We start from the raw sequence: 15,909 nt of genomic DNA, 5'->3' as shown, positions 1-15,909 counted from the left end.
AATGTCTCCATCTGATGTGCAATGTAGGTGATCCAAGTCATACTCTACTCCCCATTTTCCAAAGCAAGACATCAAAACAAATAAAACAGTGAAAAGGAACTGTCATGATCACTGATTTGAAATAGAAGTTAAAGCACACTAAAAAGACAATAAAATTTTTGGAAGTTGATTTAGAAAAGACTGGCTGTCTCCAATTTGATTCACGAAGAATTTGAGAGGCAGGCAGCCAAGTTACACTGTTTAGAAATGTACATATCTAAACACCTATAAATAAGAATTGTTAGGAGGGATTTCCCTGGCAGTCCAGTGGTTAGGACTCGGTGCTTCCACTGCAGAGGGCGCGGGTTCCATCCCTGGTTGGGGAACTAAGATCCTACATGCCTTGTGGCCAAGCCACAAAAAAAAAAAAAAAAAAAAAAAAAGAATTGTTAGGAAAAGCTGATTTAGCCAAGAAAGAAACTTACAGGATTTGTCTTAAGAGTTACTTCAGAATTAGTCTCCAAAGAGTCACTCACAGCAAAGTTGCAAAAATTAGGGATTGTATCCTCAGTGACGTTCAAACATGGAGCATAAAGTATGTCATACAGAGAATTATGGAGCATGTTTTAGAAGTGATTCTGTCAAAAATAATCAAAGCAAAAAAAAAAGTTTCTGTATTTAAAAGTCCGGGTCTTCAGTTGTCCAGAAAAACAATTCATTCATTGTTCACTCTGTAATCATAGGGTATAATTAAACTTAGTACTGAGCAATGACTAAAAAAGGACATTAATACTTGGAAGTGTGACAAGAGATTCTCCCAATGAAAATAAAATGTTTTCAAATACAAGTCTGAACATTAAATCATGGTTTCTAGATTTAGAAAGAACTTTAAAAAAGATTAGGCTACTATAGGTTAAGAGTTAGGTATTTTCTGCCTGCTTTTTTGGTGAGTTGGCTATTTCCTAAAAAGGTTCACACTGCAATAAAGAGAATTCGAATCTAGACTTGTGCTGCCTAATAAGGGAGTCCCTAGCACATGTGGCTACTGTGAACTGAGACGTGTTTTAAATGCAAAGTACCCACTGGATTTTAAAGATTTAGTATGAAGAAAATGCAAAGTATCCCATTAATAATTTTTTATCCTGATTAGATGTTGAAATGATAATTTATTAATTTCACTTGTTTCTTTTTGCTTTTTTAAAAGCAAAACACGACCTGGTCTTTTGTGATTTACTACCAGAACAATTTAAATTACATCTGTGGCTCATATTGTATTTCTGTTGGATGGCGCTGACCTAGGCCAATTCAAGGCAAATTTAAGTGAACATGACACTGTCAGGGAAGGCTCAGTAATTGTGACCCACGGGCTTAGTTGCTCCGCAGCACGTGGGATCTTCCCGGACCGGGGCTCAAACCCGTGTCCCCTACATTGGCTGGCGGATTCTTAACCACTGCGCCACCAGGGAAGTCCTGTGCTGTTTAAAGTGAGGCATTAAATCTTCTAGGCAGTTTCACATCAAATTGGGTAGAAAGATATCTAAATTGGTGGAAAAGCCAAATTATGGGTAGTCTAAGAAGTTCTGTTTAAATTACATTCGATAGAAACCACGTTTGCCACACAGAGGTCCTAGTAACTTATTTGAACACAGTTAATATCCTCAGGCTACTCTCATTTAAACTGTGACTTTCCTTAGTAACTATCTTGTAAGGTTTTAAAAAGTAGTTTGTTCTATCAAGGAGTGATAAAAGCGGGCAATATTTCACTGCTCTTCGGTTTAACACTTCTTAGGGAAGGGAAAAAGCAGGAAGATCTTTAGATAAATTAATAAATTGCAGCAAAGTATCAAGGGTTTTTAAGCTTCCTTTTGTAAATCTTTTGCTATGAGATCTGAATCAACCATATCCTAGGATAAGTCAAAGACTTCGGGGAAATGACAGTCGGAAACAAAACCTAAATCGTCTCAGGTTTCTCATTTCAAAACAAGTTGAAACAGATACGAGGCGGGTACTCCGATCCCCGGCACTACCTGGGTTCGAAAGTTAGCACGTCGAGCTAAGGCGACGCTGATCGCTGCCCACGCCGACCCCCCGCCCCTTCTGCCCCGAGCTGCCTGAAAGCACAAATGGAGCCCCTCCCGTCCTGCTCCTTACAGTTCTGGCAAGGGGCCGCCGCGAGGGCTTCCTCCTACCTGCTCCACCTCCCACCAGGTACCAGGAGGAAGGACGGTCGATCCTCTCGCAAGGCTGTGCAGGGGTGCGCGGGGCCAGGCAGGGGCGCATGCGTACCGGGGCGCCAGCCCGGCCAACGAGCGCGCCGCTGGGCCGGCGCTCCCGCCCGCTCTCGCCCCACCTGACGACAGGCTCTGACAGGCTCCTACCCGCAGTGCTCTCTGAGTCCCCACCCGTGAAATCTCAGCTGGGCGCGTACTGCTCCACCCGTCTGTCGGTGCCTGTCGCGGAAGCTTGCTGGAGAGGAGCCCGGTTTCTGGGCCGGGCCGCGCCGCAGGCGCTCTCTCATTGGCTGAAGCGTACCTGGCTTTCCTCTCTGGGGCGCCTGCGCACAGCCCAGGACGCGGCTTAAAACCCTAGCGGTTCTCAGCCCCACCGTGACGTCAGCAACTAGGTGACCGCCCACCTTCTCGCAGCGTGGGAGCTTCTGTTCCTCCGTTTTCTTACGGTCCGGCCCGGAGCGGGCTCCGCGCACTCAGCTGAAAGCTTTAGGAGGCGCGAATGAGCGCTCAGGGATAGGAAGGACTAGGCGGGAGGGAGTCAGAAGATGACTGGGCGGCAGGTGGCCGGGCCTGGACCGAGGGTTGCTGAGGAGGGCAAGGAGAGAAGGGCGACCGAGCGTGCGCATGCGCCGGCGCCGCTATGCGCGCCGGCGCCGCTTTCCTCCCCGTCCCGGGTCCCCCAACCCCCGGCGCCTGGGAGGGGAGGAGGCTGGCTTGGCGGATCAGTCCAACCCCCGGCGCCTGGGAGGGGAGGAGGCTGGCTTGGCGGATCAGTCCAACCCCCGGCGCCTGGGAGGGGAGGAGGCTGGCTTGGCGGATCAGTCCGCAGAGCGTTCGGAACTGACGCGTTAGGGCGACTCGCTTGAGACCTCCAGATTTTAAAGGTCTTACTGAGTATAGCCTTTGGCTTTCTTTACATAAATATAGCTAATTAAAACTGTTTTCTCCAGTTTGCATTTTCCTTTTGACTTTGGCCCTTAAGGGTAAGCAATTCACTGTCAGCTTGGGGTTTTTACTGTTAGCTGTATTTCGCTTCTATGACTTTGGTTATTCCCATAAACTGCCACAGATGGAATAAGACACGTACAATAACCGCTCTTTTCCTACCTTTTGGCACCGTTGACCGAGGTGGGGGAAAAAACCCCCCCAAAACCAAAAAATACACCCAGAATACCAAAAAACAAACAAACAAAACAACCAACCTCCCTTTGTTCCAGCCCTAAGGGTTCTTGACTTCTCATTCATTGGAAACCATCTGGTCAATTTGTGGTCCGTTCCATCCAATCCCATTTTTCCTAAAAGCTTAATTTATCATCTTTCATCCTTTCAAATGCATCCTTGCCACCAGCATAAGGTTATAATTGCCCACTTACCGTTCTTCACTTGTCCTCAAAGGCACTTCAAACTGATGGTGGTAATCTCCGAACCCAATTTATTTCCTAGGTGCTGAATTTCAGTAATGGCAGTTAGTCACCCAATTTGTTCATACTAGAGAACTGGGCCTCTTTCTTGATGTCTACTTAGGCCTTACTTCCCATATCCCATTCACGAGAGTATTCATTCCACATTTTATCATAGTAAGGCATTCTGCTAAGTGCTAGGTTTTAACTTTTTTATTCTTGTGAGGTTATAGACTTATTCCAGTGATGCTGCCATTACCATATTTTGGGAACTCCTTTAAGAAATACTTTCAGTCCCCCTAGTCACCACTTACTCTTTCATTACTCCCCTTACTCAGACATTTTCTCTAAATGATTTAAATTATGGCTTAAAGTATCAAATCTAAAGTATCAAATTAAGGATTGAGGACGACCACCTTGGAGAATGACTGCTACGGATTCTGCAGATGGCTTCAGAAAAGGAGTTTAAACTTCCTAAGGTGGCTTGAAAGGTACAATTCTTGTTTGGATAGGTTCTGGTATATTTGTTTAAAATACTGATTTCTTTAGTCATAACTAATGTAATGTACATAAATTACAAATTTTCAATATACATATAGTATTTTAAGATACACTAAAGGAAAACTTTAGAGAATAATTTAAAATTTCTGGTATAACTCAGCTCTGGAATTTTAGTGTTTGAGTCATTTTCCAGTATTATTTTACTATTCTATATTACAAGTGTACAATAGGCTTTAGAGACTGGACTGAGTGCTCACCAAATCTACTTCATAACCCCAAAGCTTTGTTCTGAAAGCTCCAGACACCTGCTTGAATATTTTCCCCTTTATGTCTCCCTCTTATTAAATGCTGCACAATACTCAGTTTGTGATTTTTCATTGTTTGGATTTAAGAATAAATTGGGATTCACCATACTTAGGTTTACCTAAATTAAGGAGATGTCAAAAAGTAATTTGAAAAATCATTTGCAGTATGGGTAAAACTGTTATAAATTGCGTACCTCAAACAAAATTTTTAGTGTTTGAAAACTACTGACGTACTATAAATCAATAAAGAGCAAAAGCTGAATATAGTGAAAACTGTCTTTATTTTCATTGCCTTTTATTTTCAACAATGATTACTTGAACTTAAAAAAAAAAAAAAGCCTTTCATAACTAATGGTTACTGAAAAGCCAAACCTTTCCAGCCCACTTCATATTCTCTTTCAACCATTTCAGGGCAGAACAATGTTCCAAACTATAAACCTGTTCCGTATTAACATTGACGGTCATGTGCTTAATGAAGAGCTTTGGATCTGATATACGAGCAGCCATAATTAATCTTTCCACTGCAGCTTGATAATCATCCTTGCTCCGAGATTTGTTTTCTTCACATCTACAAAGTGAACACCTCACAGAGTCAGAAACTCTAAAAAGAAGCTATATAGTTTCTTCAAAAGATAGTAATTTACATTTATTGGTTCTAAGCTATGACAGTCTTTTTACTATATTCTAACAGTGGCTTTCAAACTTGTTTGACCATGACACACAGTAATAAAGACATTTTATATTGTGACCCAATATATACCTGCATACATAAAAACTGAAATAAAAGTTTCACAAAACAAGACTTACCCTTATGACCCTATTTTCTATTGTTTCATTTTTTAAAATAAAATGGTTGCAACCCCCTAAATTGATTTCACTACACAAATGGGCCACAACCCGCAGTTTGGAAACACTGATCTAGAACACAACTAATAACCCCTCTCTTTGTATTTTCAAATTAATAACTGTATAATTATTCATTATAATGCATAAAATATTAAATTTAATCAAGTTTGGAGTTACTAACATTCATGTGTTTTACCTTGATATGGCTATTTTAAATTATAAGCATATACTTAGTTTGTAGCTCACATCTGGTAACAGAAATTGTAGCTGTAGGCCTTTATACTAAATTTTTATAGTATAATATTATAGTATATTATATAGTATATATATACTATAATATAGTATATTATACAGTATATTATAGTATACTGTTATATTTATAGTATATTCACATATGAATAACTTTATACTAAGTTATTTTCTTCAGTCCTGATTTAAGGTACTTCACTAAAGTGCTGGAATTTTAAAATAACTTTTCTACCAGTCACCAAATTTCATAAAACTCATACCTTATGGCTATTTTTCCTATGGGATAGGGAGTAAGAAGCATATAAGATAGAGATGTAGCTGTTATTAGGCATCACTTTTTCTCTGTGTTCACCGCATCCTGCTCTGGGCACCTGTAAGGCTCAGCAGCAAGGCCCGAGTATGAGCCTACCTGCATTAGCACAACAGTGTGGTCCACAGAGTGGTGGGAGTGAGGACTTCCACTTGGAACAGGAATCAGTGATCACAGAGAGCAAAGATTGGTCAGGCCGCTTCTAGTACATTCTGGCTTAGGATTGGTGCCTGAAATCTGGTAGATTGGGCATACACCAACTATATGCAGTTTTGAAAGTCTTAAGATGAATAAAAACTCTCTCAGAGGTTAATGTAACAAAGCAGGGCTTGGTATGATAACAGTAATGGAGAAAACAATATTGGTTTGGACAAAATAGAAGATCCAGGCATGTCACTAGTTATGTGCTGGCATCACAAATACCCCACAAATTCAATAATGAATGAAGAGACTGCATATGTGGGGAATGGAAAGTTATGAGAAAACCAAACCCTCATTAGGATGATGGAGAGCCCAAATGCCTCATGCAACTGTAGTGCATAGTTGTAAACAGAAGGCCCTCAGGAAAGACCGCTAACAAAAAAGCTAATTTTAGTGAGTTTAAAAAAAAAAAAAGTGTACCTAAAATAAATTCTCCTCCCCTTGAGTGTAGGCTGGATTGAATGACTTGTTTATCTCCAATAAATAGAGCAGAAATGATGCACAACTTTGGACACTAGATTGTTAGATATCAATTTTCATGGTCCCTTGCATTTCTGGAAGTTCTGAGAGCAGAGACACTGATTACCCCTTGTTCTGGATTTCAAGGATGTTTAATATAGTGAACAACCTTGAAAGACAAAGATAGTTTCTCCTTCAGGAGCAAAAGACAGGTTTGCTTACAGCCTTACAAGGTGGAGATAGCGTTTCCATCTAAAGAGCAAAGGGGCAGGTATGTTTATTACCCATTATAAAAGATTGGGGTTCCTAAGTTCAGGATTCCTCTCATGTAATGGAACCCACTGCATGTGCAGATATCCATCTGGGCCCAAGTGTGGGACTTGGGAGCAAGAGGAAGAGATACAAATATGCAGATAATCATGCTGCTTGCTGTGCGATGAGTAATAAAGTCCTGTCTCCAACCCAGGAGGTCTTGTGTCTTATGCCAGGATCTGTGAAACTATGGCAGGCTGACTTACAGCCTGCAAATGGGGTGGAATCTCAGAGCCTTCACAGTTCTTGATGTAGGGTCACAAAAGGCACTGTAGCTTCCTCCTTGCGTTCTCTCTCCTGATCACTCACTCTGAGAGAAGTTAGCTGTTGTGTCATAGACACTTAAGGAACCTATGGAGGGGCCCATGTGGTGAGGAGCTGAGGCTTCCTGCCCACAGGCACGAGTGAGCCAGCTGGGAAACGGATCCTCCGGCCGCAGTGAAGCCATCAAGTAGGCGACTGCAGGTCCTGACCACATCCTGAGTCCAATGACATGAGAGACCCCGAGCTACTCCAAAATTCCTGACCCACAGAAACTAAGAAAATACTTGCTATTTTAAGCCACTAAGCTGTGGGATAACTTATACACTGTAATAGATAACTAACAGAATATTCAGTCTGAGGATCTGGCTTCTAACACCAGTGAACTGAAGCAAAATTCTTGTTAAGAAACGCCAAAACAGGAGTCCCGTGAGATCCTTATATTACAAGTTTCCTAGATAAAGCTGACAAGAAATTGGAGTGGTGTAAAACTAAATTTTGGGATTTTGAACAAAATTATCTGAAGGGATGCCACTCTAGTCCAACAGCTACATTATAATATTTATGCATTTATAACAGCATTTTAAAATACTGAAACTAGGCTGATGGCTTTATTTTGAACAGGATTCTTGACTGAAGCTAATAAATTATCATATATTTATTTCCCTTTTAGACCTGGTTCTTAGATCTTTTGTGCTGACCAAAAAGATAACTTTTAGGTACCTAACTAAAAACCACCAGTACACGAGAAAGGTCCACACCTAAAGAAGACCCATCTCTTTGAACATCTAAACAAGATCTTTGAAGTTGTTAAAATGTTTATCGAAAGGTACTAACTTGTTTGGATTTAAACCAAAAATAGGTCAAATCCTTTCTCGATATAAATGCTACCAAAGTTTGTCAATACACACATGCACAAGTATATAAATATGCAGCATATAAATATATAAATGTTTATATATATACAAATAAATAAAACATTTACATGCGAGGGCAAGTGTAGGGAGCCATGATCTGCTTTCAGGATGCAGTCAGAAGTTATTTCAACCAACCTTTTTAAAACTATCTGCAGCATCTGTGTAGAAGTTCCAGGACTCTGAATACTACTAGCATTAGATACCATGAAGAGTTCAATAGATAAAAGCATTTCAATCTCAGACAAATAGGAAGGAATCAGTAGAAGTTTTCGGTATAAATTTCCCTCCAATGGTGGGTAGCAACCCAATGAAAGAGCACCTGAAAGTCAAGTAACAGATCAAACTTTACTAAAACCCCAGTAGGTGAAAACCTAGGCTTCGAAAATATCCACAAGTGATAATTACTTTTGTTTCAGAATAATTCTTCACATTAGAAACAGATACATTGCATAAATTATATGGGAGTGAGCTTATCCTAGTACAATTGAGATCATTCTTTGTAAAATGGTTTTGAAACATTAAACATGAAGTGAGAAATTTAAAAAAACCCTGAAAAAGAACTTTTGAGCCTCACTGTAGCAAATGTCCATTTATTTTAAGCCATAGTCAACACAACATAATTTCAGAATAACTAAAAAACCAGAATAGCTACTTGGGTTTTGTTTTAATGGGATCTGGGTCTAACAGCAACTACATATACTTATTTTATATATATAATATTATATATAATTATATATATAACTATCTACCTTGAATTATGAATCCAAAATGTAGAAAGAAAATAGAAATTATAATTTGAAGATTTTACTTTCTATCACATAGTTTTAGAGTATTTTTGAGTGTACTTATTTATAGTGCTGTTAAAGTTTGTGCAATAAATATTTGCTGTTCCTACAAATGTCTGGCATTGTGCGAAACACTAGATATAAAAATGAATAAGATACATTTCCATCATGTCGGTGCTCAGTGTGTTGTTCTCCAATTCATGTTCTAAAAATTTTGCTTTTCCAAAGAACAGATTCAACTTTTAAACTGTTTAGGTGCTTATTACAAGTAATATACAGGGAAATCCCCTATACATCAGTCCAGGACATCCAAATTGTATATAGGCAATATTATATTGTTGTCTTTTACTGAAACCAATTTAAATCTGTGTGTAAAATTTGTTTAAATGTTTTATTAAGTTAAATTTCTTCAATAAATCTTTCTAATATGGATGATGATGACTAATCTTTGAGGACCTACTATATGCCAGGTACCTGTGCTAAACACATAGGTTTTATCTAATTTTAACCTGACAGTTTACTACCTTTGCAATTAGGTACAACAACTCCCATATTATAGATGGGGGGCTTTGGGTAAGCGCCCTGGCCTTCTGACTCCAGATTTTGGAATCTTAACCACTAGGAAGTCCCACCTTCCTAGATCACTGCCAGGACCAACAAACTATTGACTCGTTAACATTCCTAAATATTGGTAGGTATAATTTACATGCATACCTGTTTTACTTCTGAGCAGAAGAGGAAAACAAAAGCCAACAAACTAAGTAGAAATTTACTAACATTATCTTTTCCCCTAAAATCAAACATGAAAAGAAAAATACTCCTATTTGGTTTTAGTGGGGGAAAGTAAGGAAAAGATATACTAATAACATCTTCCCTTCCTGACTTTTCAGTTCTGACAGAAAAGCCGTATTTTTAGGACGAGGTAGGACATCAGGAGCACCAGGAAGGCAATTTTGCTGTCCCTGGACAATTTCCTTCTGATTAGTTAGGGAACACAAGCAAAGGCATCAAGAAAGTAAAAGATAACTCATGGAATAGAAAAAAAACTGAATTCATATATCTGACATGGGACTTGTATGTAGAGTGCATGTATACATATATGAATAGTATGTGTTTATATGTACCCCCACACATACTTAACACACTCAACAAGAAAATACAAGAAAAACGCCTCAATTAAAAAAAGTACAAAGAAAAAAATGGGCAAAGGATTGAATAGACATCGCTCTACAAAGATATACAAATGGCAAATAAGCACATGAAAAGATGCTCAACATCATTAGTCATTAGGAAGATGCAAATCAAAACCTCAGTGAAGGATCACTTTATATCCACCAGGAAGGCTAAAATAAAAAACTCAGTGAGGATGTGAAGAAACTAGAAATTCCATACATGGCTGGTGGGAATATAAATGTAAAACAGATAGCTTCTTTGGAAAACAGTTTGGCAGTTCCTCAAAATGCTAGACATAGATTTACTATACGAGCCACCAATTCTGCTCCAAAGAGAAATGAAAACCATACATCCACACAAAAACTTGCATGTGAATGTTCAGAGCAGCGTTACTTATAATAGTCAGAAAGTGCAAACAAAGCAAATGTCCATTAATTGATGGATGGATAAACAAATTCCATACAATGGAATATTATTCAGTAATTAGAAAGGAAAGAAATAATGATATAGGCTACAACATGGATAAACCTTGAAAACATTATGTTAAGTATAAGAAGCCAGTCACAAAAAACTACATATTGAATGATTCCATTTATGTGAAATGCCCAGAACAGGCAAATCCATAGAGACAGATTAATTGTTGCCTAGGACTGGGTCGGGTAGGAAACATACATGGAATGGGGACTGAATATAAATGTGTTCAGGGTTTCTTTTTCTAGAGGTGTTGAAGATGTTCTAAAATTAGACTGTGGTGCACAACTCTGTGAATAATATTAAAATAAATGCACTGTAGGGGCTTCCCTGGTGGCGCAGTGGTTAAGAATCCGCCTGCCAATGCAGGGGACATGGGTTTGAGCCCTGGTCTGGGAAGATCCCACATGCTGCGGAGCAACTAAGCCCGTGTGCCACAACTACTGAGCCTGCACTCTAGAGCCCATGAGCCACAACTACTGAGCCCGTGTGCCACAACTACTGAAGCCTGCGTGTCTAGAGCCTGCGCTCCGCAACAAGAGAAGCCACCACAATGAGAAGCCCATGCACCTCAACCAAGGGTAGCCCCCAGTCGCTGCAACTAGAGAAAGCCTGTGTGCAGCAATGAAGACACAGCACAACCAAAAATAAACAAACAAATAAATAAAAATGCTCTGCACACTTCACATGTGTAAATTTTATGGTACGTGAAATTATCTCAATAAAGCTGTAAAAAATATTAAAGACAAAAGCAAAACAAAGGCACTGGCACTACAGCCTTAACAGTGCCTTGATGAAAAATTAACTGTAAGCTCAGAATCAAATATGTACTACTAGATGTGATTATAAGGCACTGAAAGGCTTTCCTAGCATGTGTTAACCTGTGTGTGAAGACAGATCCAAAGAGAGTTCCACTGATATTTTAAATGTCAACACTGTCAGGAAATGAGATGTTCTGAAGACTGATCAGTGACTATAAATTACTCACTTCATTTTATAACTCAGGGACATTAAAAACAAAACAAAACAAAAATACTCTTTACCCTATAACCTCACTTGCATAAGTCCCAGAAGTTTCACTACATATGAAATTAAGCATAGATGTGTTAAGCTAATAAGAAAGGTACTGAATTGTACTCAGGCATTAAATGCTTTAACACATCGCTTAAAAAAAAGTCTTTAAAACTAAATTATTACCAGGGTTGAAAGAATTTGGGGGAATGGGGAGTGACTCAATGCATATGGGGTTTCTTTTTGGCCCGATGAAAATGTTCTAAAATTGATTGTGGTGATGGTTGCACAACTCTGTAAATACACTAAAACCAGTGAATTGTACATGTTTAAATGGGTGAACTGTGTGGCATTTGAATTATATCTCAATAAAGCTGTCAATTAAAAATTTTTTAAATGATTAAAGTTTAGCTGTTTTAATACAAAATTTTATTTTCAACTAAAAAACAGAAAGATTCATAGAAATCTCATTTACATGTTTCCAAGTTAACACGTTAGTCCTGCGGCATATAAATGCCTTCTGATGGCATTTTTCCCAAATTGCACAATTATTTGGAAAAAATACCTCATTAACATCAATTCTAAAAACTAAAATCAAGAAGTTATAGCAAATAGTACATATATACTTTGTGGTGTGATTTCTAGCAGTCAACAGGGAAATAGTATAAGGAGTTGAAACATAACCACAAAATTGAAATGAGGTGTTATGAACAAATAATTCCACCTTGCCTCTAAATTTCTGATCATCCTTTTACAAAAATTCTGCTTTCAAAAGTTTTATTGTAACCTACAATAAGAAATACATTTTACATAATGACCTAGCACACATATAAGAATACATGTAACTGAAACGAAAATTTGATCAAATAATATGTAATCTTACTACCTGTAATGCACACTAATAGTTTCTTTCCCATTTCACTGGGAAAAAAAGTTACCACTTGCTGAACTGATCACAGCTGGGAACATGAAAAACACTTCCAAGTTCAGAGAGGTTTTTGTTGGTGTAGGGATGGCTGGGATGTTTGACACATTTGGCACAGTGGTGACACAGAGTAGGTACTCAAATGTTTGTCATATAGTTGATAGTGGTAGAAATGGAAATCTAAGACAAATTACTGCATGAAGGCAGAAAAGAATTCCTCTCTAGATCTAGATTCTACACAGAATTGTTTTCTAATTAAAATACTTGCAAGGAGATTGGGACTAGAGAAAGTATTTGTTTTCTAGGCTTTCTTGTTAGACAGGAACAGTTGTAAACATTACTAGGAGCCATGTGAAAAATTGTTATGTATCATGTTGCATTGTAATGACACCCTCTGTACTTCCTATGTGCCTGTTATAACATATTCTAACCAAAAAGATCAGGGATATACCAGGGATAAATATGTATTCCTTAAGCTTCATTCTACCAATTGGTTTACTCCTATATATTTACAAAATATGCCAAACTGGTTCAAATTCTGTCATTTATTTCCTTTTCATATCCTCCCGTGGACATGCCAATATAGAAAGAAATAAAAATATAGCAATTAGAAATGAGAAATAACAGGTTTCAAAAGAGCACAAATCTATGTAGACCACTATTTTTAAATGTGTATCAACTGCTCTTTTTACATATTTAAGGCCCCGCCATGAATATTATACATAGATTTCAGGTTAGAAAATCAAATTCAAAAGCAATATATCAAACTTTAAAATTTTAAAATGTAACTTACTTTTGTAGTGGGCTCTGGCTTTGAACCATAAACAACTTCTTCCTAAAGAAGTAATTAATCTTCTAAGAAAGGAAAAATCAATAGGGATGCTCTTTGAAATCATGAATTCTGCTACGGAGGATGATATACCAAGACTGTTGCTTTCTATACAGGCATCTAGAAGTTTATTAAAAAGAAGGCTATACTGTGAGACCTCCACAGTTTCTGAAAAGAAAAAAATCATTGATATAGTGAAACTGATCTATCTTCTCTCAAACTTCTCTCTTACTCCTTTTCCCCTCTGCTCTCCTCGGCCCCTTCCTACCTGTTATAAGAGTCAGGGTCACCAAGATGCAATCATCTTACATACTAAGTTAACAAACAAACAAAAAATTCGACAAAAGCAAAACGGTTCATTCACTTTGTAATGGAGAATGTGAAAGGAATATGATTTCAGAGGCTACATTAACACCTCTGTCCATGGTCCTCACGTGTGACTGCATCTGCAAGGTTCTGTTTGCATTCTATCTACAGTGCAGACCTCAGACTTGTTTTTCCCACGACTAAAAATAAATCATCCACTCATAAATATTCACTCTCAAATTAAAAAAAAACACAAAACCTCCTTTCTTGGGTATGTCTACTCCTTTCCGCTTTTCACTTAGAAGAAAGTGAAGTGACCTTGGATACTTCCAACTCTTTTATCCCCTATATTCAGTCAGGTGGGTCTATGACCTAGACTCTAGGTCTTTATCACTTTAGGATTTTTTAGTGGTCTAGGCCTTATCAGGAAATTTATCTCCTTACCTTTAGTCTCTTTCTAAACATTACCACCAGAGGAACTTTCCTAAAACACCAACTCCATTATGTCACGCCCTGGCGCCAAAACTCTAGTGACCCCTTACTACACATAGAGAAGAAAATTCCTTTAGCCTGCCATTCAGGGTCTTCCAAAATCTGGCACAACTATCTGTTGAATCTCAGTATTATATTTTGTTTCATTATCATGATAATTGTGTATCAAAAGCCAGTTCTACAGCAGCCATTGTACCAGGGATACCACGATAAAGAAAACAATTGCCTTTAAGGAGCTTACTATCTAGAGGGAGAATCAGATAAGAATGTTAATGACAATACAGTATCTCAGTGGAATACATGGGAAAATGGAGAGTGATAAAGCACTGAGGGAAGGCCTTCAAGTTAACGTTTTCATTAAACATTAACCCACCACTCTGAACCCATTGCTCAGCTCATTCCTGACCCAAAGCTTTTGCTGTTACCCTTCACACGGACTCTCTCTTGCTACCGACATATGACTTGCAAGCATTCAAGAGCACTGCCTGCCATTGCCCACACTGGCATTCTCTTTCTTTGAACCCATCATCTGCATAATTTCCTCCATTTATTCCATGTTTTCCTATGTTCCAAGGTAATGGGAACTATGTTCTATGTTTGTTAAGTGATAAAAGAAAAGGTATTCTTCATTATGCCAATGCAAAAAATTATTTTAAGGTACAGTATAAAGCTTGCTGGGGGCACTTAACATTGATTGCTGATGACTTGACAGAGGTTAGAAAAGGAATGATGAAATGCTCCTTGTAGGAACTGCTGACAAAAGATAAGCATCTCTGGTTTTTTTTTCTTTTTCTTTTTTTTTGAACCATCAGGAAAGCACATTCAATTTGCAGAGAACACATTTTACAAAAAACATCATTAAAAATATATGCTGGGATATAAAATTCAACCAAAACAGGTGGAGAACTGTTTCTTATTAAATACCAGATGGGTCAGAGATAATTAAGCTAGACTTTTTAAAAAACATACCTTGAGAATTTTGAAAACCTGGTAGATTTTGCAAAACTTCAAATGTCTGTCTGTAAAGACTCTTCGCTAAAATTTCATGTGCAATTGTACAGAGCAGATTATGCCGATTGAGCACATCCAGTCTATCACAAGGCCACAGTCGTGTATTGATGACCCACTCTGACTCTTACAAAAAGAAGAAGTACAAGTACTTTACACCATGAAAATTACATTTAACAGTATAATCACAACAAATGTTTTTAAGTATCTTTTGGAGAAAGTGGAAAAACTTAAATATGTGTACTCAGAAAGATAACCATAGCTCCAATTTATTAGAAACAACTTATATAGTGATGATCATCATCCTAAAAAGATGCAACTAATGACTATTTTGTTATTTTTATCCTTTTACTAATTCTTCATTTTTCTAAATGTACCAATCAGGTGTTGATTCTGAAGTTAATGATTATTTTTATATGACAAAATGTTCAGATTATAATGAGTATACATTATAAGGTAAAATATTGTATGTGTAGACAAATTGAACAATTTTACAGTGAAGAATACATAATTTAATTAGTTTTGGTATTCTTGGGGAGCAGCTTTCCCCCACAATATCTGCCTATTTAAAAATTTTTAAATAAAATACTTGCTATGTACAGAGGAATATCTAACATATGGAAGTTACAAAAGCATAATAATAAAAAGAATCCTTGGGTACCCATCACACAGCTTAAAGAAAACAGAATATTACCTATAATGCTGAAGTTCCTTAATTTCTGCCCTGATTTTCACATTGAGAAAAACAATGGGAGACTGTAGTATAGAACACGGAGGTGTTAACATGTTAGAAATGTCAGCATTTTACCATTTACCTAATTCCCTCAATCATTATACACATAATGAGACACATAATGAAACGCTGTCATGTAACATTCAAATCACATTCCTGTGTTCTTTTTCAACTGGACAAAGAGCAGGAGGTCAATCCTTTCCTT

The 15,909-nt window shown here is 37.9% G+C and overlaps 2 protein-coding genes across 15 annotated transcripts in view; both read right to left on the bottom strand.

Annotated features, from left to right (window-relative positions):
• TCAIM (T cell activation inhibitor, mitochondrial) overlaps positions 1-2,836 on the bottom strand; it is a 39,093-nt gene extending 36,257 nt beyond the window's left edge. For 6 of the 14 annotated variants that reach the window (XM_007193479.3, XM_028161670.2, XM_007193471.3 and 3 more), the window contains exon 1: positions 2,169-2,501. In XM_007193479.3, the coding sequence (XP_007193541.2) occupies positions 2,169-2,259 (91 nt within the window). In that variant the 5' untranslated portion in view covers positions 2,260-2,501. The other 8 variants (XM_007193476.2, XM_057554631.1, XM_007193475.2 and 5 more) reach the window with 8 other exon arrangements.
• A 1,874-nt stretch (positions 2,837-4,710) lies between these two features.
• TOPAZ1 (testis and ovary specific TOPAZ 1) overlaps positions 4,711-15,909 on the bottom strand; it is a 68,386-nt gene continuing 57,187 nt past the window's right edge. The window contains exons 17-20 of the mRNA XM_007193470.2: positions 14,933-15,097; positions 13,130-13,333; positions 8,107-8,290; positions 4,711-4,984 (exon numbers count right to left, since the gene is read on the bottom strand). Coding sequence (XP_007193532.2) covers positions 4,765-4,984; positions 8,107-8,290; positions 13,130-13,333; positions 14,933-15,097 — 773 coding nt within the window. The 3' untranslated portion in view covers positions 4,711-4,764. The remainder of the gene's footprint in view (positions 4,985-8,106; positions 8,291-13,129; positions 13,334-14,932; positions 15,098-15,909) is intronic.

This window comes from Balaenoptera acutorostrata, chromosome 10 (genome assembly GCF_949987535.1).
Source record: "Balaenoptera acutorostrata chromosome 10, mBalAcu1.1, whole genome shotgun sequence".
NCBI classification, from domain to species: domain Eukaryota; kingdom Metazoa; phylum Chordata; class Mammalia; order Artiodactyla; family Balaenopteridae; genus Balaenoptera; species Balaenoptera acutorostrata.
The sequence above is the reverse complement of the archived record's forward strand: the minus strand, read 5'-3'. Positions and strand labels throughout refer to the sequence as shown.